This window comes from Alexandromys fortis, unplaced genomic scaffold, assembly GCF_014885135.2.
Source record: "Alexandromys fortis isolate MF-2015 unplaced genomic scaffold, M_Fortis_MF-2015_v1.1 scaffold_66, whole genome shotgun sequence".
Classification (NCBI taxonomy): Eukaryota; Metazoa; Chordata; class Mammalia; order Rodentia; family Cricetidae; genus Alexandromys; species Alexandromys fortis.
In genome coordinates this window covers 1,528,563-1,552,249 of record NW_026067950.1, presented here as the reverse complement: position 1 = coordinate 1,552,249, position 23,687 = coordinate 1,528,563, and the positions used below count along the sequence as shown (strand labels likewise).

Below are 23,687 nucleotides of genomic sequence, written 5' to 3'. Positions count from 1 at the left end.
CCCAAAGAAAATCACACATAGGTCTCCATAAATTATAAGCCGATTGGCCCATTAGCTCTAGCCTCTCAGTGGCTAATTCTCACATCTTGATTAACCCATTATTCTGATCTATGTTAGCCATGTGCCTCAGTACTTCAGTGGAAGAATGCCTTTGGGGCAGGGACCAGGGCTTATCTTCAGTGCTTTAGAATTCCTGAGGGGCTGGAGCACCTGTTGCTATTGCACAGGACCTGGGTTCAGTTCCCCACATCCCGGAACCATCTATGACTCCACTTGCAGGGGATCTGAAACCCTCCTCTGACCTCTACAGGTACCAGTCCCACACATGCATGTACATACATATGCATTCAGAGAAGACATTCATACACATAAAATACATAAATTAAAAAAAGTTTTTGAGGCATCTATGTGTGTAATTTAAAAGAAAATTTATGGCTGGAAGGTTGATGTGATGATCCATATTGAATTTGTACAGTTTATGAGTATAGAAGACATGCCAAATGCAAATATTGATTTTCACACAGTTTTCTTACTGCTTAGACAGTTTGATGTGAGTGCTGTAGGAATGAGTACTGTAAGGGTCTGAGGAAATGCTGAAGGAGACCCCAGACTCAAATAGTATGTAAAAGCAAAGGGCGTTTGTTAATATTCCAGCATTTGCAGGGCTGTTCACCTGTGCAAAATGGTGCCGACCCTGAGATGAGTGTGCAGGCTCCTTTCAGACACAGCGAGGGACAGTCAGGTCATCTCATACGTAGTGAGTTAAGCCAGCAGCAGTTCATTAGTATATTTTTAATTGGTTGAGCTTTAGTCTTTATCATTTTGAGACATGCTTGCACAAGCTTGGGCAAGTCTGGACATGACTCAGAAGGGGGCTGCTGGATTTGTCCTTGAGACACTGTGAGGCTGGCTTAGGCTTTCTGTGTTTCTCTCCCTAGACCCAGAATGGAAGGGCAGTGTGGATAAACATCCCTCTGTTGGGAGACACACTTGTTTTACCCTTCTCAGAGACCTGAAACCTAAATTCAATTGTGAGGGAGGGAGAGTTTAACCCCTTCAATAGCAGTCACTAGCGCTAACCCTCTTTGAGCGTGCGCGTACCTTCAGGCTTCTATGGTAGATGCTTCCGTGATCTCTGCTCTGCTTCCTGGGAATCCAGGGTAGGAGAACATGCGGAATTGTTGGTTTCCATCCTGGGCAGCTCCAGACTGACTGAGAGTCACTGTGGAACAGGAAGTAAGAGGGACTTTTACTGTGTCTTTATGATTTGATAGTACTTTATACTGCATATTAGTGCCAACGGTTGCTTAGCCGGTAACTAACAGCAGTCATCCGACACTTCTCCCAGGTACAGTCTGTGCAATGCTGGTTGAAACTTGACTGTTTCAAGTGCACCACATTTCTTAGGAAATACGTACTGTTTAACGGGAATTTATTGTGACCGTTTGAACAACGAAAGGTAGATGACCTCACAACATGAGGCCTGGGTGAGTGGATTCTGTGATCAAGACTGGCTCAGGTTTCATTAAGTTAAGAGTTTACCAGTTCAGCAGCAAGGATGGTCTCAGGCTGCCTAGGAGACTAAGCTGTGTGTGTTAAATCAAGACTTATGAAGTTTTTCCAGTTTGGAGATTTTAGGCTTTCCAAATGTAGGCTAAAACAGTGTCTTTCCTAAGATACAAGAATACACTCTATTTTATTTTTATTTTATGTGTGTGAGTGTTTACGTGCATGTGTGTATGTGTACCTTGTGCCTGGTGCCCAAGGAGGTCAGAAAAGGGTGTTGGGTCCCTTGGCACTGGAGTTATGGATGGTTGGGAGCTATCATGTGGGTGCTGAGAATTGAGGCTGGGTCCTGTGTAAAAACAGCAAGTGCTGAGAGTTGAATCCAGAACTTTGTAATATAGTAGGCATGTTTCTCTGTGGCAACCAGTATAGTTTGATTATTTAAATAATTTTAACTAGTCAATTGATGCTTTAACCAAGTTATTATCGGGCCAGAGCCTACCAGATTGCTGTGGGACAATGGTCTGTACCCTGTCACTTGTATTTTAAAGAAATGCTGATTGGCCAGTAGCCAGGCAGGAAGTATAGGCGGGGCGACCAGGCAGGAAGTAGAGGCAGGGTGACAGGGCAGGAAGTAGAGGCAGGGCAATGAGAATTCTGGGAAGAGAAAAGATTCAGTCTGCAGTTATCATTCAGATACAGAGGAAGCAAGATGTGACTGCCTCGCCGAAAAAGGTACCAAGCCATGTTGCTAACACAGACAAGTATTATGGGCTAATATAAGTTATAAGAGTTAATAAGAAGCCTGAACTGATAGGCCAATCAGTTTATAATTAATGTAGACCTCTGTGTGATTATTTGGAACTGAACGGCTGTGGGACCTGGTGGGACAGAAAACTCAGTCAGCATCAGATGAATTTAATTGATTTCTGGTTGTAAATGAACATATTATTTATAGTATTTAATATTACTCTAGAGAGTAATTGTTTACTAGAAACATACATTTATTGTTAATTGTGGGAAAATCTTTTTTTTTTTAAAAGTAAGAGTAACAATTTTCTTTTTTGTCTCTTGTCAGACTTTTGATAAAATTCTCATTGCTAACAGAGGAGAAATTGCATGTAGGGTGAGTAAAATTTGAATTATTTTTTATTTTTCTCTGAAATGGATTAAAGCCCCTTTGCATATAGATCTCGGTTAACTTATGATGTGTTTTGAATAGGTTATTAAAACTTGCAAGAAGATGGGCATCAAGACAGTTGCCATTCACAGTGATGTTGACGCCAGTTCTGTGAGTATATTTTTACTTAGTTTCAGGCAGGACTTAATTTGGTTCCATCAGGCTAGAAATGAAAGGATATCTGCTTTATTTTTCCTTCACTTGCAAAAGGTGTATTTGATTTTAAAAACTATTTAGTTGTTCACGGTCAACACAAACACAATGGAAGTATTATAATGTCTTAACTGTCCCTGCCCCCTCAAGCTGCAGACCAAGGTGGCCAGGCTTACTGCTGGTCAGCAAATAGATTAAAACCAAGCACAAGAAGTTGGCAGATGGATGGGCTGTTTGCACAGTGCCCCTTATGAACATCTCCCAGCATAGTTCAGGATCGCTGAGGGAATGCTGCCGTTGTCTAATCTTTCCTAAAGGCACTAATGCATTCAGCAGAAAGTTTGATAAATGAGAGATAGGCCGATGCTAATTGGATCTGAACAAAAGGAGGTATGGCGTAAAGCGGTGGATGGTGTCTGATTTTAGGTGGCGTCTTTAACACAGCAGGCCTTTTCTAGCAGCAGTGAACTATGAGTAGGAAGAAATCCCATGGGAAAAGAGGGCAGAGTGTTAGAACTTCGTGGACTGAGATGTGAGTAGCTGTCTTTTTTTTTTTTTTTTTTTTTTTTTTTGGTTTTTTTGAGACAGGGTTTCTCTGTGGCTTTGGAGCCTGTCCTGGAACTAGCTCTGTAGACCAGGCTGGCCTCCAACTCACAGAGATCCGCCTGCCTCTGCCTCCCGAGTGCTGGGATTAAAGGCGTGAGCCACCATCGCCCGGCTAGTAGCTGTCCTTTTAAGTCACTGGTTTTTGTCCTTTTGCTCTATTTTTGATAATGTCACTTTTGTAGTTTAGTAATGAACTTAGTAGAAAGATCCTTTAAAGTGTAGTGGTTTTAAAATGTGTTCTATTCGAAACTGTTACTCATTCTGTCTTATTGTAACTTCCCTTTCAAAAATCTAGATGAAAGAATTGCAAACTAATTTGCTGAAAATAAATGTTAGCTGCATAATTTATTTGATGGTTATGTTCAAAATATCTTCTAATAAAAAGCAGTTAAATTGGTTTTGTATATATAATTTGATTTGAAAAAAATTGATCCTTATTCCTTGCTAATTTTTTAAAACTTGATGATTTCAGTAGTAATAATTTTCATTTCTCATGTGGTAATAATGAGATGATGTGAGAACTGCTACTTTATTATTTTTTAAAGATTTTATTTTATATATATTAGTATTTGCTTGCATGTATGTTTGCGCAATGCTTCTATGTAGGCAGAGACTGCTTGTTCTTTTCCCCGCCTTACAGACCTGAATAATCACATAGAAACTGTATTAATTACAACACTCTTTGAATAATGACTCTAATATATTCCTAGCTAGTGCTTACATCTTAAATTAACCCATTTCTATCAATCTGTGTATAGCCACAAGGCTGTGGCCTACCAGTAAGGTTCCTAAGGTTCCTAAGGTCCTTTTCCTTTGGCAGTTACCTGGTGTCTCCCTGACTCCGCCTACTCTCTCTTTCTATCCCTTCCAGCCTGGCTATATTCTGCCCTGCCATAGGCCAAAACAACTTTATTCATTAGCCAATAAAAGCAAGGCATATACAGAAGGACATCCCACATCACCCCTACATGACAGTAGATGGCATCAGAATTCCGGGAACTGGAGTTATAGATGGGTGTGACCTGTGATGTGGGTGCTGGGAACTGAACCTTGGTTCTCCGCAAGAGCAGCAAGTGCTCTTAATTACTGAGCTAGCTCCTTCCATGCTCAATATATTCTTCAAAATTCTCTCTCTCTCTCTCTCTCTCTCTCTCTCTCTCTCTCTCTCTCTCTCTCTCTCTCTTCTCTCTCTCGTTACAACATCTCATGTAGCCTAGGTTGTACTCAGACTCTGTAATTGAAGATAACCTGTACTTCTGATTCTCTTGTCTCCAACACCCAAGTGTTGAGATTATAGGCATGTGCCCCAATTCCAAGTTCATTGCGTGTTCATGGCCTGCTAGCCAAACACCTATCATCTGAATTATATAAATTCTCTTGCTTTCTTTGTGAGGCAGAAGCTAACTGGAAACATCCTTGAGTTGACTGTCTGTTAGTTTGGAGGACACTGCTTTGTAGTTTTTCTATCTTTGGTCAGTATTAAAATATCTTAGTAGGGAGGGTGGGGTGAAGTACCCCTTTAATTCTTGCATTTGGAAGACAGAGGCAGGTGGAGCTCTGTGAGTTCAAGGTCAGCCTGGTCTGCAGAGTGAGTTCCAGGACAGCCAGGAACTATACAGAGAACTTGAAAAACAAAAACAAAACAAAATAAAACAAAAAATTGGTTATCTTGGCCTCATGGATTGAAAAGTCTTCTGTAAAGCGTTGGCACTCTTTAAGTGTTTGTATGATTCATCTATGAGGCCTGGATCTGGCTTCTCTGTGGGTATTTGTTCTTTGACTGCCGATGCTCTGTTGTTATTTTTTAGTCAATATTTGAATTTGTTTGGGTCTAGGAATCTGTCCACTTCGTCTGTTTTGTAGTTCATTGGTATGAAGTTGTTATGGTATTTGTTAGTGTTTTATTTCCGTGAGGGGTGTGGTAATAGCTCCATTTTCTAGATGTTTGAGTCTTGTTTTTTTTTCTTGCTTGATTATTCTGTTTAAACGGCAGCAACACAGTACCATAAATGAGCTGGCTTATACACAATAGAAAATTAGCTTTGTAATTGTAGAGATTAGAAAGTCAAGGTAAGGGACCTGGAAAGTTTGGCCGTTGGTGTGGGTCTCCTTCCTGATTTTTAGGAATTGCCCTCAAAGAGATGAAGGTTTTTAGCTGTGCCCTCACATGTGGAAGGGCTGGGGACCTTTCTGATGCATCTCTTGAGGTTGGTCATCTCATTCTCAAGACCTTAATATGACAACTTAATAGCATTTCAGACATGCTAGGTGACATACTAAGACAAGAGCTGTAGAGTGGTGGACAATGAAGGCAAAACAAGCTTGAGTTTCTAGTCTGCAAACTGTGATCTGAACTCAACATCAAAGTTTTAAGACCTAAATGAGGAGGACTTCCAGATTTTATATCAGAAAACTGAATATTTTAGATGCTAATCATTTCTAAGTTATTTTGTATGTTTTTTTATTTTAAACCCTAGTGAACACAGTATTTTTGTTTTGAAATTGAACAGAGCATTAATATGGGAGGAAGGATGGCCTGGAGCCATGGTTCTTAACCTTCCTAACACAGCCGCCCTCTGATACAGTTAGTTCCTCATGCTGTGATGCCACCATAAATGTATTTCTGTTGCTACCTCAAAACTAGAATTTAGCTTTAGTTATGAATTTTAATGTAAATATCTGTGTCTTCAGATGGTCTTAGGTGACCCTGTAAAAGGGTTTTTTGACCCCCAAAGGGATCTTGGCCCACAGGTTGAGAACTGCTGTCCTAGCAGGGTCCTAGGAAAGCTGACAGGGAGAACACATTCTACAGCCGGAGTAAGCTAGGGCCTCACGTTAGCACTAGAGGAGACAGGTCTGCATAAACACTAAAAAGCTCTTAGCAGAGGCTACTTTGGTATTTTGAGAGAAGTGCTAATGAGGGCTTCATCACTAATTTGCTTACTTACAAGGCAAGGAAGGAACATGTCAGCACTGTTAGTTTCTAGTTTACTGTGATTTTAGGTAGTTCAGAGAAGATATGAACTAAGGGATCAGAACTTTTTAATTGTTTTAATGACTAGTAGTTTCCTTAGTTAGGTGAGAAGTGTGGAGACCGTTTAGAGATGATTATATTTCTGTTCCAAATGCTTTCAGGTAGCTTCCATTCATTCTTGTATTTTAAGTAAAAAGATCAAAAATATTTTTTCACATAAAGGAATAAAATATTTTTATTAAACCACTAAAGTTAGAAATTAATTTTTTTAAACAAAAAGATTTAATCAAGGTTAAATTTAAAAGGGGAAGACTCTTCATTTCAACAAGGAAAATGATTCTGTGCTTCAACCCTTGGCCGTATTTTTTCTATACTCCCATTTTATTGCTTTGTGTACAGTCATGCTGAATTTAAATGAGCAATATCTGATATTTATAGCTTTGAAACAGGACCCTAAAATCAGGAAACTATTCGTGGTGACTCACATCTTACCCAAGCAGCCTGCTGTTTAAAGTGTGATTCCTGGTGGTGCTTGAGTTTCAGCCTTAGGATTCCGTAATGAGATGGAGTGGTGTTTCCTGGGAGTACTCTGGGGTGATTGACAGTGCAGTGAGGGAGTCATCACTCTTTGTGCCCACCCTTGATAATACTCCCCTGCTGGCTGGGGAGGACCGGAGGACAAATAGGACATCGTGATGCCCGAGTAATTAGTGTATGCTGGTTCCAGCTGAACAAACCAGAGGGTAATGATCAGGTAAATGGAACTGGAATACATTAATGTAGGCTGTGGTGTAGGAGACCTGAGGGGAACACTTACCATTCGAGGAAGTTGTTGGAATAGCTTCTTTTTTTTTTTCATTTCTTTAAATATATATCATTATGAAGTAATATATCTATATCTTGGTTTAGCTCATCTCTAGTTTTACTTTAGGTATCTACCAAGATTAATATAATTGAAATGTAACAGTTACAATCATTTTCCCCCTTTATAGATGATTTCAGAATATTTCTTATCATTTCAAACTGGACAAGAGTTAGAGTTTTTTCTTTTTCTTGAACTCATCTGTTGTTCAAGAAAACCTTGACACTCACAGAATTTCCTGCCTCAGCCTCTCTAGTAGCTAGAATTTCAGGCTTGGGAGCTACCAGTATTATTCCTAAGGTGATACAGTTAAGTAGCATATTCTTTTTATTATTATTACATTCAATTAATTTATGATTGTTTTGCCTACATGTATGTTTGCACCATGTGTATGCTTGGTGTCCACAAGGGCCACAAAAAGGTATTGGAGCTCCTGAGACTTGAATCATACAGACAATAGTGCCATTTTGTGGTTGCTGGGAATTGAGCCCAGCTTCTTTGGAAGAGAAGCCAATGCTTAACAGCTGAGCCATCTCTCCAGTCCTGGTGCAAGCACCATGTTAGGTGTGTGATCAGAGGATGCCTTGCAGAGTCTTTTCTCCCACTGCCCTGTGGGGAGTAGGAATTGAACTCTGGGCATCAGAACTGGTATCAAGTCTCTTTACTTACTGGATTATTTTGCCAGCCCTGTAAGAAATACATTCTTCAGTTGCCTCGACTACTAATGATATGTTAAGATATTGGCCATTGTGATCCATGTTTTCCAGTTGGACTTTGTAGGTCATAACACTTCCTAATGTTTAGGCCCAAAGATTATTCTGAGTATTTATTGGTATTAAACAGATGTTTATAATTGACATCCTTCAGTGAAGAGTTTGCATCCGAAAGCCCCTGGAAGCTGCTCTAGTGCTGCGCACGGAGGGAAGGCTTTGGTTCAATCAACTTAGTTTAGTTCTTGCACTTAGGTAATCAGTCAGAAGGCTGTTAACAATTTTCTGGTAGGGGGTGGCAGTAAGGACTTTGGAATGAGGTTTTATTGTGTTTGAGCTTCTGGGCTGAAGTGTTCCTTCAACCTCAGCATTCCGAGTAGCTGGGACTATTACAGTCTAGGACCTCTGGGTCTAGTGAATCAAGGGATTTTTAAATGGCATAGTTGCTTAAAAACTTGTTGTTCACTTTTCTCATAAAACTTAGCCATTAGTCTCCTTTTAAGATCAGGAATATACTGTATATACTTATGCAAATTTGAAACACTAGACCTTTCAATAAAGAACTAATCATGAGAAGAATGCATTTGAAATGTTTAGACATTTTTTTTCTTTTCTGCTATTATTGTCTTTAGAAAAACTTATTCTGCAGAAACATTATACTCTCTCAATTTTAAATGTTTTGATTATCTTGGCTTAGCTAAATTACTTCCTCTACATTTCGGGGCAAAATGGAATAGGATGGGATCCCTGGCAGGAATTTGTTCATATTAATACGGCTCATCAGAGGCATTCTGTTTAATTGGAGATCCTGCAGGACAGTGGCAGGAGTCGGAAGAGAGTTGCAGCATTAGCAATGGCCCGTCTGGGAGCTGCGCACTAATCAAGGTGCTGGAGGGTTAGCGGTGGGGGTGATGGGAATTATGACGATTATGACATGTAAGCATGTCTGTGCGAACCGGACAGGCAATGAGTTAATCAAGAAGTATATTAAATGGCTCCCATGCTGATTCATTATTATCTACCATAGTGCCTGTCAGGTTGTGTATTTAAAAAATACAATTATTGCTGAATTCACTATGTATGTGAGCTGAATTCAGCTATCACTCTCTTATTTTTCAACAAAATAACCTCAATTTGCTTTGTGCATATAAAAATAGAGAATTGTGTCAATTGTGTTGGCTTTGTGGGTTGCATTTTAAAGTAGCCGCCCCTCCCTTTAATGTGCTAGAGTACATCTCTAATTTCGGAGTCCTTTAAGAATTAGCTTAGCCTTCTCTTCTGTTTTTTTTTCTTTTTAAGATGGTGGGTTTTTTTGTTTTTTTGTTTGTTTGTTTTTGGGATTTTTCGAGACAGGGTTTCTCTGTAGCTTTTGGTTCCTGTCCTGGAACTAGCTCTTGTAGACCAGGCGGGCCTCGAACTCACAGAGATCCGCCTGCCTCTGCCTCCCGAGTGCTAGGATTAAAGGTGAGCGCCACCACCGCCCGGCTCTTATGATGGTGTTTTGTTTGTTTGTTGTTTTTGTTGCTTAGCCTCTTAGATTCATCATGAGTACTTTGGCTTATTTGCTACTGCATAAATGACTTGGGTTCAAAACTAAAATTCACATGCCTTTATTTTTCAAGATGAAAAATGATTCAAGCATTTCAGAGAGCAATTAATATTTAATACACGAAGCTATGGAAAAATCAAAGCAGTAATTTTTTTCAGCCATGAAAACACTCTAGCGTCAGATGGGGGGTGGGCCCCCTTTGCTGTGGTGGGTGGTCTCTTTATGCCAGGTAAACCCATTCTGTGCCCAGCATGCATAGAGACATCTGTCGTGAAACTATCAGTTAGAAATGTACAGATTTTGAGGAAATGGAGCTAATAAATTGAGCTCCTTTAGAAAATAAATTGAAATGCAGTGTAAGTCCATAAGCAAATGGTATCTATCTGTAGACAAATTTATAGTGACGCTGTACAGATGAACACACAATCTTTCAAAAATTTTCAACACTGGCAAATTTAATAAAACTTTGTACCAAACTGTGTCCTTTATTTATTAATGTAATTAAGGCCACATTATGGCAAACAAAGTGTTATCCTGTGGGCTGTGGTTATTAAAGTCCATAGATAGTGGTCAGCAGCAACAGAAGTCAAACTTGCAACCAACTCTCTCCCTTGGGAGCCGTGAGCTTAGCAGACTAAATTGTCACAACCCAGCACAGCAGCTTAGATGGTTGATGGCTTAAACCCCCTGGCGTGAAGGGCCAGCCAGTCATCGGGTGAAGAAGGGCTGTGACTTTATTCAGGAGTTGGGCAGGAGAAGAACCTTGGTGTTAATATCTTCACATATGGATTATTAGATGTGTTTATATATTTACGTACCTGGTCATCTCACAGAACATTTCAGCGTCTCTTCTTTCTCGTGCTGGAAGCTGAACCCAAGGCTTCACAAATGCTCAGCAAATGCTCTTGGAGGGAGAGCAACGTGTCCTGAGCTCACCAGATTTTAAATAAACAAAACCCCAAAGAGAGACTTACAACATTTTACTCGTTCGTTCCTAAATTTTCAGTATATATAAAAGGACAAAATTATTATTCCTGTTATTATCCTATAACCCGAACAGCAAAGTTGCGACTCCATAGCCCAGCAGGGCACCAGCCTTGCTCTTCTGTTTGCTATACCAATGCTTTAGCAGCAGAAATTCTTGTTAATAAAAAGTTAAGAAGGTCTTGGGACAAACCCTCCCATTATTATAAAAGGCAGATTTCCAAAAGCACTTTCTGCAGGTCAAAAGAAGTGGGAGCTGGGATGCGACTCAGTGGTTGGGTTTCCTAACTAGAACAAGACACCCTGAGTTTGATCCCTAGAAATATACACACACAGTGAATTTGAATGACATAGTTAAAATAAACATACTTATTTTAATGTTGTTATACCTTGTGATGTGAAGTAGTACTGAATCATGGATTCATTTTTCTCTGAGTATCTATTTAAGGAGGACTGGAAAAAGCACTCCAATATTAGAAAGCACAGCGTGTCTTTGCCGTGATGCTCCCGTGTTTGTAGGGCAGTGTGTATGTGGCGGCAGTCTGTTTCAGTATCATTGTGTGTATGCTGTGTATGCTTCCTTCGTCAGTCCTGCGTCCAAGTTTCTGGCCAAAGACAACTTCAGAGAAGAAGGTTTCATCTTGGCTCACAGTTCAGACAGATACAGTCCATCATAGAGTGGGCAGCATGTTAGTGGGAGTGGCTTTTTTCTCTTTCCCTTCCTTCCTTCCTTCCTTCCTTCCTTCCTTCCTTCCTTCCTTCCTTCCTTCCTTCCTTCCTTCCTTCCTTCCTTCCTGCTACCAATTGGAAAACTGAGAAAGGGGAATGTCAGTTCTCAGAGGGCTTTTTCTCTTTCTATTCAGTCCATGGGATGGTGTCACTCACATCCAGCTGTCTTCCTTCTGCCAAGGTGGTTTTTCCTCACAGATGCACCCAAAGATGTTTATTAATGTGATTAGGTTGACAATAGGAATTCAATACTATGTTTATCACTTGGTGTCTGTAGTGTGCTAGATAGAAATGCACAGAATTATGCAGTGCATTGGATTTAGTTTGGGTCCAGTACTGCAGAGATGCAATGAGCTGCCAAGGACTATCCACTTGGTAAGCTGTGGAGCTACTTTCAGACTCCTTGTTGCTTTTCAGTGACCCCCTCTTTCCAGTCTAGCCCACTGCGTTCAATACTATCTGAAAAGTCCCTTCCTCCTTACAAAGAAAGTACAGCTCATTATTTTGAGGGTTGTTTTTTTCTCTCTGAGACAGGGTTTCTCTGTGCATCTCTGCCTGTCCTGGAACTTGATCTGTGAATCAGGGTAGCCTTGAACCTGCCCCTGCCTCCTGAGTGCTGGGATTAAGGTTCATGCCATCACTGACCCTTGAGGGTTAGGTTTTTTAATTAGTGTATTTTTGGGGCTGAGTGTGAAGAGTGACCAGGAAGGACCTGTTTTTTGCTCTCATGGTGTTCTCCAGCAGGAGAGATGTGTAAGGTAAGAAGATGTAACTATTGTGCTATATTTATGGGACACTTCTCTGCTTCCCCGATCCCTTTTGTGCGAGGGACCAGACCCAGGGCCTGGCACATGTGAAAGAAGCGCCCCACTCCCCAGCTATGCCTTCAGTTCTCTGTTGCTTGTCCAGCATCTCTACTCGGATGCTTGGAAACTATTTCAAATCGGAACGACCCAGATGGAACTGCCAGGTTTCTGATATTTGCTTGCTATTGCGGAAACAAAAAATAGAGGACCTAAGATGATGATCACTACTCTGTCTTTGGTTTCTCATTGCTTATTAATGATCAGGTCCTTCTGCTGAAATGTTTTATCATCTAGTCATGTCTCTTCGTTTAGTTGTCACTTTCTTTGTGAGGTGTTTAAAACCTCATTCACTAGTAAACGTTGTTTGACCCTAATAAGGCTTGTCAAGGAAGAAAGGCCTGGTAGATGTAGGGAGTCCTAAAGATGTTCAATTCTTAACTATGATTATTTAAGCATTTTAATTTTATGGTTTTTTTTTTTTGAGAGAAAGAGAGAGAGAGTGTGTGTGTGTGTATGTGTAGGTCAGAGGACAACTTGGGGGAGTAATTTCTTTCTTTCTGTCATGTGGGTCCTGGGGTACATTTATGCTCCAAGTCACCATTGCACCGTATTACCTGTGTGGCACAGAGGCACATAAACTTCTGGGCCACGAGTTCTGAGACTGGAAGATCATTTTGGGCTATCTGACTGCCTCGTATAACCACAGAGGTTCCTTTACGGAGGCTTTGTGGCAGAGGAGAAAAGAAAAGCAAGAAGTAGGAGTTTTGAGTCACAGGTCATGGAGTTGGGTGGGCTAGCCTTGACAGAGGCCAGGGCATGGTCTATCCTTCAGGAGGGGAGCCAGCCTGCTGGCCTCTGCCGAGGGCTTTGTGCACTAAGCAATGGGCAATGAATATTAACAGGGATGCTTGGATGTCAGGAAATCCAGCAGTTTCAGTATCAAAGTAAAAAGTTAACATGACAATCTGGAAAGATGTATAGAAATAACAGGATGTTTATACTTTTACTCATGAAAATTTAATGTGTTTGAAAGTTTGCCAGACTGGCAAAATTAGTTTCTTTTGGACTCTTTTATTTGTTGCTGAATTTCTTAGTCTTATTATTTGTTGCTGAATTTCTTAGTGGTTTTCTTAGTCTGCAGTGTGGTCTGGAATTTTGGTCTCTGGGCTTTATTTGTAGTGAAGGTTTAAAACACCCCCTTTCATCACCTCCCCACCTCTTGCTTCCTGTTCTTTGCTTTCCCCTTTCCTGGTTTTTCTCTCATCCTTGCTCTGTCCCTTGCCCCTCCCCCCCCCCCCCCCCCCCCAGATGGTTAACGAAACAACATACTCAGTTCTCCGAGAAGCAGTGCCCTAGTGGCGGCAGTTGGTGTTGTGCTCTGCAGATCTGGGCCTGGAGCTTAAGATCATGGTTGTGGACACATGTGACAAACAGTCACAAAAATTGCTTCTGCTTTTTGACTCCAATCGCTGTTGGAGCCGAAATAGTGGGCAGCTCCACCTTAGCCTGTTGCTCCTTCCCCATTCTAAGGGACCTGCCGCTCGCCTTTGGCATTTCCTGCTTCTGAAGAAGCTGCTTATAGTTGGTTAGCTTTGCTCATTGTTATGTGATTTTCTTATTTTGACTTCATTTGCCATTTACTTCTGCTCATCCGCCATCCTGCTTTCTGTAGACTTCATTTGTTGCTGTGTGTTTGAAGCAGAAGCTTTTCAGGTGTGAGCTCACTGTGCCAGCCCTCTTTCATGCTACATTGTATGCAAGTCTGTGAAGACCAGAGAAAATGGCCAATCACGCGATTGTGTTTTTCTCAGTATCAAAGATCAGTTTGTAAAAGTTGTGCATTTGGAATTACACTTGTAATGAAATTACTCACAAGACTTTCTGAAGGCTAGTGTGTGTGCTTTGCCCCTTTGGACTGGACTCTCCTGGTCTCCAGTTGCTCAGTTCCCTTTCTGCCTATCCATGCTGCTTCTCTGTGGCCCCATAGTGGATGCCTGACTGGAGCAGCAAAGGGGAAGTATAGTTGTCTGGAGATAGTTATGGCAGACTTGCATCTGATGCTTTATCTGAATGAAGAGTTTAGAGGAGCTGGGGCAGGAGAGCTGTGTCTGTGCTGAGTCCTCAGAGGAGCTGGGGCAGGAGAGCGTGTCTCTGTGCACAGGCTTTCTAAAAGCAAGAACCTCATGTGTCTAGAAGGAAATGTTAAGTTGGGGTAAAACAGTATTGACAGTATTTTATTCTGTTGACAACTGAGTGTTGAGTTCTTCTGTCAGTCAATCATAGAGTGATTCTCAGCCTATGCCCTATTCCCCAAATGGATATTAGGTATCGAATAAAAGAGCCTTTATAATTAAATCTAGGCAAGCATCTTCCACGAACTGTTGTAATTAAGTGTTCTAGATCCCGAGGCTGTACTGATATGGCTCAGCTGGAATGCTTTCTGAGCAGTAAGGGGATTCGGTTTCAAAACTACACAAACCACTTGTAAGGTTCCGTGTGTAGATGGCCCTGGGCGTCTCATAGTTGTCTTACACACTTTGATTTCACAGTTTTGTAAAAGCAATGCAGATTCAGTAGAGACCCTCATTCTGATTCTGAATTTGGATGTTTTCCCAGGTTTGTTGTATGTAGGATGAGCCTTTTTTCCCCCTCCTTTGATACTTGATAGTGGCAGACACCAGAGCTTAGATTAGCCCTGAAACCAGGAGGGAGAAGAACCAACACTCCCTAGTTTATAAGAAGTTAAGCTAGGATGTTCTGTATGTCAGCTGTTGCTATGGCTTGGACTGGAAGTGTTCTCAAAGGAACTGGTGAGAAGGGTTCATCCACTTGGAACTGTTCTAAGGGTGTAGAAACTTTTCAGAGGTGGGACCTGGGGGGAGGTCTTCCTGTCACTGGGGATCTGTCATTAAGGGAGGAATATCCCCAGCCCCTTCTTTTCCTTTCTTCTTTCAGTCCTGTTGTGGCATTTCCTTTTTTCCTTCAAAGACAATAGCTTTACCATTTAATAATTCAGGTTATTCAATTTATTCCCATTCTGAACTTTTAGCACATAACGTATTAGGAGACTTAAAAGAGAATTTAAGACACAGTCTTTCTCTTGTATATCAAGATTTGTAGAAGGGATACACGTCATAAGAACGTAGCTGGTGAAGACATTAAAATGAGGTTCTTAGGTCAAGTGTGATTCAGTGCCTGTATTTGTGAGAGTTCAGATTAAAGGAGGGTCATCCAGCATGAATGCCCAGGAAAGACTCAGTGCGTGATGAGAGAAATATGTCATATAAAGTAGTAAGTGCGTGTTTAACTTCAGCAGCTACCCTCAGTTGGCTAACGCGTTCTTTCTAAAGGATCAGTAAGTATTTTTCCTTTACAAAAAACAAACAAAAGGCACAGCCTTAATGACAACAACAAAGTTGATAATCTCAGGATCTGAAATGGTCCGAGAGCAGTAGAGAAACAAGAGGGTGAGAACAAACAGCGATAAGCAAAGGGAGAGAGCCTGCTTAAATGAAGGAATACGTAGAAGCCCCTTTCAAGCAAGGCTACCTTTCCTTGTAGTTTGTGGTTGAGTGTTTTGCATTAAGATACTGATCTGTAACCTCCTTGAGCCGGTTATCATTTACCATTTAATATGCAATGATATTTTTTACTTAATTGGAAAATTTTACTGAATTGAATTCTGATCTTTTTAAAAGGCAGCTTTGTAAGTTTTCAGATCTCATCTCAAAAAGTAGTTTTTACAAATGAGTTCAGAACTAAGGATTACGACTTAGAGGCACCCGAGTGTTTTCCCCTGTAGATCCTCCTCCTTCTCTCTCAGTGAAGAAGTGGATCATAAACGTTTATACCCAGTTGTATCTGCCTTTCAAGATGATTATACTCTGATGGTGAATTTCTTAAGCTGTAAGATTATCAGAAGATTCTAGTTTGAAAGCATAGTATGTTCAATGAAAAGAGAATAGATTTATTTTGAGATTAAGCAGTTTACCTTTCACTGTTGACCGCCTACCTAGTCTCTCAGCAAAAACATGGACTAAAATTCTGTAGCGTGAGTTGTCTTAAAGGTGGAAAGCTCATGCCTGAATTTGAGTGGCCTGAGCTCTTACTACACACGTCATTTTTTTTTTAGGTCTAAATGTAAAATGGACAAAGCTCGAATGTGAGGGTATTTAAATGCTTCTCAGAATTTTCTGGTTCACATGTTATGATATTGAACTCTTTAGTTCTGGGCTTTAATTTGAGCCTGGTGCCGACCTGATGCTGTGCAGGGACACTCATCGTGGCCCTCCATTCAGCGCCTCTAATTACCCCACTTCCTGGGGAGCTTGCCCAGACCTGGGCATGAATGTGCCTGCCTGCTATTAGAATATGGGGCTTCTCTGTTCCATGTAGTGAGGTAGTTTTTGATATCAGATTTATGCATGGATGAACCGAGGAGGGGAGGGAGGTGTATCACAGAAATTGTTTGCTCAGACAGTGGGTGAGGCATGCGGAATTAATGGAGTCACAGCTAATACAGACCCGAGCCTTTTTGTAGCGGTGTTGTTATTTTAGCGGATATTTGCGAAGAAATTCACTTCCATGCATAACTGTGTTTGCGTCTGCTTATGGGTGGTTGTAATTCTTTCTACAGAGCATCTGCTAACGCAGGATTTGTCTCCTTAGGTTCATGTGAAAATGGCGGACGAGGCTGTCTGTGTTGGCCCAGCTCCCACCAGTAAAAGCTACCTCAACATGGATGCCATCATGGAAGCCATTAGGAAAACCAGGGCCCAAGCTGTGAGTCTGAATGAACCTGCCTTCCGCAGCTGTTTCCTATGCAGCGAGCGCAGAGCTGGAGTGTGTGTTGGAGAACACCAGAGAGTGACTGAGATGCTGTTGCAGTAGTTTGTGTCTCCTGCGTTAAATGTGGCCGGATTCACTCCTGGAAATCAAAGGCTTCGCAGCATCTGGCAGTGCTGGTGGCTGTGGCTGCAGGTGGCTGCGGGGCTCAGCTCTCACACCAGGGAGCGGCTTCAGTTCAGTTCCACATTTGCCAGCAAGAAAGAAATCCCAATTAGTTCTGAGCATTAACCCTTTCAGTGTAATAAGAGCATTAAAAACAAAAACAAGAAACCCCCAAAGATCCCAATTTCCTGTTCTGAAAAGAATGTTTAAATTTCAATTTAGTCATTTAAAAATTGTCCACACTCATTTGCATTGCTAGAAATAAACCAGTGTATTTGCTAATTATCTCAGTTTGTTACTGTCCACAAAATGCTAATCACTTACACTGGTAAATCCTTTCCCCTCCCCAATTTCGGTCGGAGGGAGAGGAATCCAAGGAAAAAACTAATTTCTGACATCAGCTATAGTAATTTTTGTTTTTAACCAGAGGACCAACTATACATTTAATATTAAAACAGAGTTATTGCCACAGCTGGATGGAAGCAGCCATCTCCTGGCTCTGCTCGTTTCTATAGAAAGAAATGCTTAAACAAAGCCCTGTTCTACGCCTCCATATTGAGGATGCTTACAGCGTCTAGCACTTAACAGAAGTAAAACTTGTGATGTCTTAATTCTTGCTTGTCAGAACACGGCATTCTCTATTCAAATGGAGTGATGGAGTGAAGATCTCTTCCTATTGGGCAGTGTGTAAGTCACTCTGTCCCACGCCGCTTGGTTCTCAAGCGTCAGATCTGTCCCGGTTTCAGGCTCAGACTCTGGCTCCTCAGGAACCCAACCTTCCTTTCAGCAGAAGTATTTTACTAGGGATTGCTCCAGCGCTGACTGCTGGTGTGGCTTGGGGCTGGCTGTGAAGAAGAGTGAAAGAGATGGCGGGTTAGAGTGTACGCTGTTGCCTGTGGGGAGAACGCACAGAGGAACGGTGATGGCCACACTCGGAGTGAGGGAAGAATAGATACCAAAAGAAAAAATAAAGTAGAAGTTGAAGCAGACCTCCATTTGAGTGCAGTTGACAGAGGCTCTGGGAGTGTTAGAACACCTCCTGCTATTGGGAATAAGGCATACTGTGTGCCTTAGAGCTTGGGCTCATCATTCATTCATTCAGGCAGGGTCTCTCTACATAACCCTGGCTGTCCTAGAACTCACTGTGTAGACTATGCTGGCCTCTGTTTCCCGAGTGCCACCGTACCTGACAAATGTGGGCTCTTGTTGAAATAGGAAGCGGCTGCGTCCCCAACACCCTGGCCGCTTGGCTAGCTCATGCCCAAAATAACAACACAGAAACTGTATTCATTTAAGAACTGCTTGGCCCATGAACTCTAGCCCTTACAGGCTAATCTCGCACCTGGACTAGCCCATTTCTAATGATGTGTGTAAGCACCTCAAGGTGCGCTTACTGGGAAGATTCTAGCCTAAGTCCATTGTGGGTTGCAGCTGCCTGGGAGAGCAGAGCATGGCTGCTGTCCGGTCCCTCTGGAAGCAGCGCAGAGTCTGACCTCACTTCCTCTTCCGCCCAGCATCCTATTCTGTTTACTCCTCCCACCAATGCTTTAACCTATCAGGGCCAAGCAGTTTCTTTATTGCTCAGCCAATGAAATCAACAGATTGATATGACACTCCCACATCAGGCTCTGGAGAACCACCGTTGTGGAGGTTTTCATCTATTTTGTCCACAGTTTGTAGATCATAACTCTGTGACCCACTCACCCTTGTGAAGTTCTCGAAGCCTGTGGACCAGGCGCAGGAAAAGTCAAGTGAGTTTCTGGATAGCGTAGACAAATGCAGCCGGGCAGGACAGAGACACAGAGAGAACAAAGGAAAAGTGCAATAGAACCAGTCTGTGAGGAAGTCACCTTCAGCCATGCAGAATCCTGAATATCCTGTGGCTCAGGCAGATTTACAACATGATAATGTTACAAGAACCTTTTCTTTTCATTCCTAAGGTACACCCAGGTTACGGATTCCTGTCAGAAAACAAAGAGTTTGCAAGGAGTTTGGTAAGTCTATAACAAGACAGAAATGATTGCCCTATTTCAGAAAGCAGTGTAGAGATATGGACTCCTGAACTATAGAATTCTGATTGATGTACTGACTCTTTGATAATTGTTACAAGTGAATGTTTTCATTCTGTAATCTAGGTCCTGATAGTAATTAAAAGAAAAGAGCCGGGCGGTGATGGTGCACACATTTAGTCCCAGCACTCGGGAGGCAGAGGCAGGTGGATCTCTGTGAGTTCAAGACCGGTCTGTCTATTGTGAGTTGCAGGACAGCCAGGGCTACACAGAGAAACTGTGTCTCAAAAAAAAAAAGAAAAAAAAAAAAAAAGTAGAATTAAAGTCACTTATTTCAATCAATTTGTTACTTTATTTGACCTTTGAATTTTAAAATTAAAAATTTCAGATTTTAAATGTGGGACTGGAGAGAAGACCCAGTGGTTAAGAGCGTATGCCATTGTTGCAGAAGACCCAGATTTGTTCACTGAAACCCATACTGTGTGCCTTATCCTCTGATGACTCTGGCTCCTGTAGTAAGAAGAGCAGGCTGCGTCCCACCGCCTGGCTAGCTTATACCTGAAATAACCACACAGAAACTGTATTAATTAAATTACTGCCTGGCCCATTATCTCTAGCCTCTTATTGGCTAACTCTCACATATTAGTTTAACCCATCTTTATTAACGTGTATCGCCACTTGACTGTGGCTTACCGGCATGAGTCTAACCAGATTCCATCTCGGGCATCTGCCTGACTCTGCTCTTCTTCCCAGCATCCAATTTCGTCTTTGCCTACTAAGTTTCTGCCCTAACAAAAGGCCAAGGCAGTTTCTTTATTTAACCAATGAAAGCAACACAAATACAGAAGGACCTCCTAAACCATTTCCCTTTTTCTTTTTTTTTTAAAGGAATGCTTTAACTTTAACATAGAAAAATTACATATAACAAAACAGTTATCAAGCAAGAATTACAATTACAATATTTATATTTTATCTTTTATCATAACAAAGGAAAACTATAACTATCTGTCTATTCTTCAATTCCATCAAAGACTCCAAAGGATATAATATTACCTAAGTAAACAAGAAATAATCAACTTCCAAAACTCTAAAAATGACAGAGATATCTTGCTGCCTGTACAGTCACCCAAAGTTATTTTGTACCGTCGGGGCATCCACCTTCAGCCTACAGGCCCATAGTATCCAGCAGACTTGTTTTTTTTTTCTTTTTCATTTTTTTTTCTGGGTTTTCAAGACCGGGTTTCTCTGTAGCTTTAGAGCCTGTCCTGGAACTAGCTCTTGTAGACCAGGCTGACCTCGAACTCACAGAGATCTACCTGCCTCTGCCTCCCAAGTGCTGAGACTAAAGGCATGTGCCACCACTGCCTCGCAGCATCCTGCTTTTTATAAATAAAGTTTTATTCAAACCCACTCATGCCCATTCACTTATATATTTGTCTCTGGCTGCTTTTGTCCCCGAACAACAGAGATTAGTGGCCTGCCCAGCCCCAAAATACATGTCATATAGCCCTTTTAGAAGTTGGAAATTCCAGGCATAGATGAATGCTTGAACTCAGTAAAGTTAAATGATATGGCAGGTGTGATGGCCATTGTCCTAGCGAATGTTTCCATTGCTGTGATCGCCAGTGTGATGGCCATTGTCCTAGTTAGTTTCCATTGCTGTGATCGCCAGTGTGATGGTCATTGTTCTAGTCAATGTTTCCATTGCTGTGATCAAACACTATGACGACAAAGCAAGTTGGGAGGAAAGGGTTTATCAGGCTCACACTTCAGCACTGGGGTTTATCGCTGAAGGAAGTCAGGACAGGAACACAAACAGGGCAGGATCCTGGAGGCAGGAGCTGATGCAGAGGCCATGGAGGATGCTGCTTACTGGCCTGCTTCCCAGGGCTTGCGCAGCCCCACCTTCTTATAGAACCCAGGTGTAGCAAGCTTTCTGGTCAGACTTTCTTGACCCGTCAGCTCATAAATAATGACTCGGAGATTTATTATTAATTATGAAAGCTTGGCCTTAGCTTAGACTTTCTTCCAGCTAACTCTTATAATGCAACCTGTCTATACTAACTCACATTCTGCCACATGGCTCTTTAACCTCTGTTCTGTACTGTATGTCCAGCTTCTTCAGAGTCTCTGGGGAAATCCGTGCAGCTATATTCTTTCTCCTCTTCCTCTCTCTCTCTCTCTCTGTCTGGAAGTCCTACCTAGCTATTGGCCATTCGCCTTTTTATTGCACCAATCACAGCAATGCACCATTACACAGTGTACAAATACCCCACAGCACTCAGGAACAAGCACTCGCCATGGGCTGGGCCTTCTCCATTGATCACTAAATGAGAAAATACCTTACAGCTGGGTCTCATTTAGACATTTTCTCAGCTGAGGCTCCTTCCTCTGGTGACTCTAGTTTGTGGCAAGGTGACACACAAACCAGCCAGGACAACCAACTTCTGGTCAACCTGACACACAAACACATCACTACTGTGCCATATCCCTTCCTTTCTTATTCATCCCCAAGATCTCACATTAAAATCATAAATAATTTTTTAAAATCCCACAGTCTTTATCAATTCACACTTATTAAAGTCTCCGTCTCTTTAAAATTCCAACCTCTTTTAAAAGTTTAAGTCTTTCAGCTGTGGGCTCCTTTAAAAATCAAAATTGCTTTCTTCAAGAGGGAAGAACTAGGGCACTGTCACAATCTGAAGCAAGCAAAATCAAACTCCAACCGTATAAATAACCCAATATCCACTTATCTGGGATTCACTCATGACCTTTTGAACTCCTCCTTGGGTTGCTTCTCTAGCTTTGCCCTCTGCAGCACAATTTTTCCTCTAGACTCCGACAGGCTCCACTCCACTGCTGCTACGGTTCTTCTCACCATAGAAAGATGGGTTTGGACCCCAAAGACTTGGTATTTTCTTTGCTTTGAAAATTTGTAGCTCATAATTAAGGAGCCCTCTTCCTTTTTTATGTGCATCAGGACAAGATTCATATCTGGCATATAATTTCCCTAACATAAAATATGGTCCCATCAAAGCTTACCATTTAAGATGTGTAGGCAGAAGTTTCCTGTCTCGGCTGCCCAGTACCAAGTAACCACTCTGAGGCTTATATTAATTGTAAATGCTTGGCCAATAGCTAAGGCTTTTTACTAATTAGCTCTTACATTTTAACCTATATTCCTTATTTACGCTCTGCCATGTGGCAGTACCTTTATTAGCACCGCGCGTTCCCTCTCCTGCTCGCTCTGTATCTGACTGGCAACTCTCAACTCTGCCTACAAAGATGATTTTTGAAAGAATATCTAGTCCTGGGTCTGGAGAGATGGCTCAGTGGTTAAGGGCACTGACTGTTCTTTCAGAGGACCCAGGTTCAATCCCAGCCACCCGTATGGCAGCTAAGAATTGTCTGTAGCTCCAAGATCTGACATCCTCACATAGACATGCATATAGGCAAAACACTAATGCACATAAAATAAAAATAAATTATTTAGAAAATGAATATCTTGTCCTTTTGGTGAGCGTCATAGAAACAGCACAAAGGGAATTGCTTATAGGTTATGTTGTATTGTGGGAACATTGTTTGTGTGATGATTTTTTTATATACTTAGAAATTGGCTGTCTTCCAGTGCCACTGTGATGGATTGTCACATTGGTGACAATTTTTGTTGAGAAAGACTAACAGATTCTTAATCTGGGTATTTATGTGTATGTGCATGTGATATGTGTGTATGATAGTGTATGGGTGTGTGTGCTGCGGATGGAATCCAGGGCCTTGTGCACATCAGGCATGTACTCTATTGATGAGCTATACCCTCAGACCCTAATCTCTGTATTTTTAACTTGATACTGTGTTTGAAATTTAATCAGATATGGAGATTTTCATTTTTTGTTTATTGTCAAAGACCAATGTATTTTTTAATAGAATAAACATTTGTGTTTTTCAATTTAATATGTTTTATGTAATATGTATAACCGAACTGCTCCAGTGTTTTCTGAACACATGATACATATTTGTTGTAGGTACTATAAGGTTGTTGAGCACACTGGTATATGCTTTGGATCCTAGCACTTGGTTGGCAGAGGCCAGTGTGTCTCTTTGAATTTGAGGCCAGCCTGGTGTACGTGGAGAGTTCTAGGCCAGGGCCACATAATGAGATCAGTCATACAATGAATGCCTGGCATGATGGCCTAATGGATAACACACGGGTTGCCAAGTCTAATGGGATCCACATAGTGGAAAGAGAGAAGCTCCTTCCAGTTGTCCTCTGACCTCCATAAGCGTGTGATAGCATGCCTGCCTCCAAACACACACACACATGTAAATGTCATAAAATAAAAAAATGAGGGCACACAATAGTTCAATTTCCCAATACATACAGGTGTGTATTCCTATACCTACATAGGGATATAACATCCCTGTGGCAGAACACTGATGAGACTGTAGCTTTAATCCTAAGTATGGACTCAAACCCAATTGATGTGGGAGTGTCATATATCAATCTGTTGATTTCATTGGTTAAGTTATAATAAACCAACTGCTTGGCCTCAGCTTAGAACATAGATGGGAGGAGTAAACAGAATAGAATTCTGGGCGGAAGAGGAAGTGAGGTCAGACTCTGCTCTGCTCCCGGAGAGACCCGACAGCTCTGCTGGAGCAGAGACACCAT

General features: G+C 41.6%; 1 protein-coding gene across 2 annotated transcripts in view; it reads left to right on the top strand.

Annotated features, from left to right (window-relative positions):
- The window catches only part of Pcca (propionyl-CoA carboxylase subunit alpha), a 272,275-nt gene that overhangs the window by 29,295 nt on the left and 219,293 nt on the right, over positions 1-23,687 (top strand). For both annotated transcript variants that reach the window (XM_050150358.1, XM_050150359.1), the window contains exons 3-6: positions 2,585-2,632; positions 2,729-2,797; positions 16,728-16,841; positions 18,950-19,003. In XM_050150358.1, the coding sequence (XP_050006315.1) occupies positions 2,585-2,632; positions 2,729-2,797; positions 16,728-16,841; positions 18,950-19,003 (285 nt within the window). The remainder of the gene's footprint in view (positions 1-2,584; positions 2,633-2,728; positions 2,798-16,727; positions 16,842-18,949; positions 19,004-23,687) is intronic.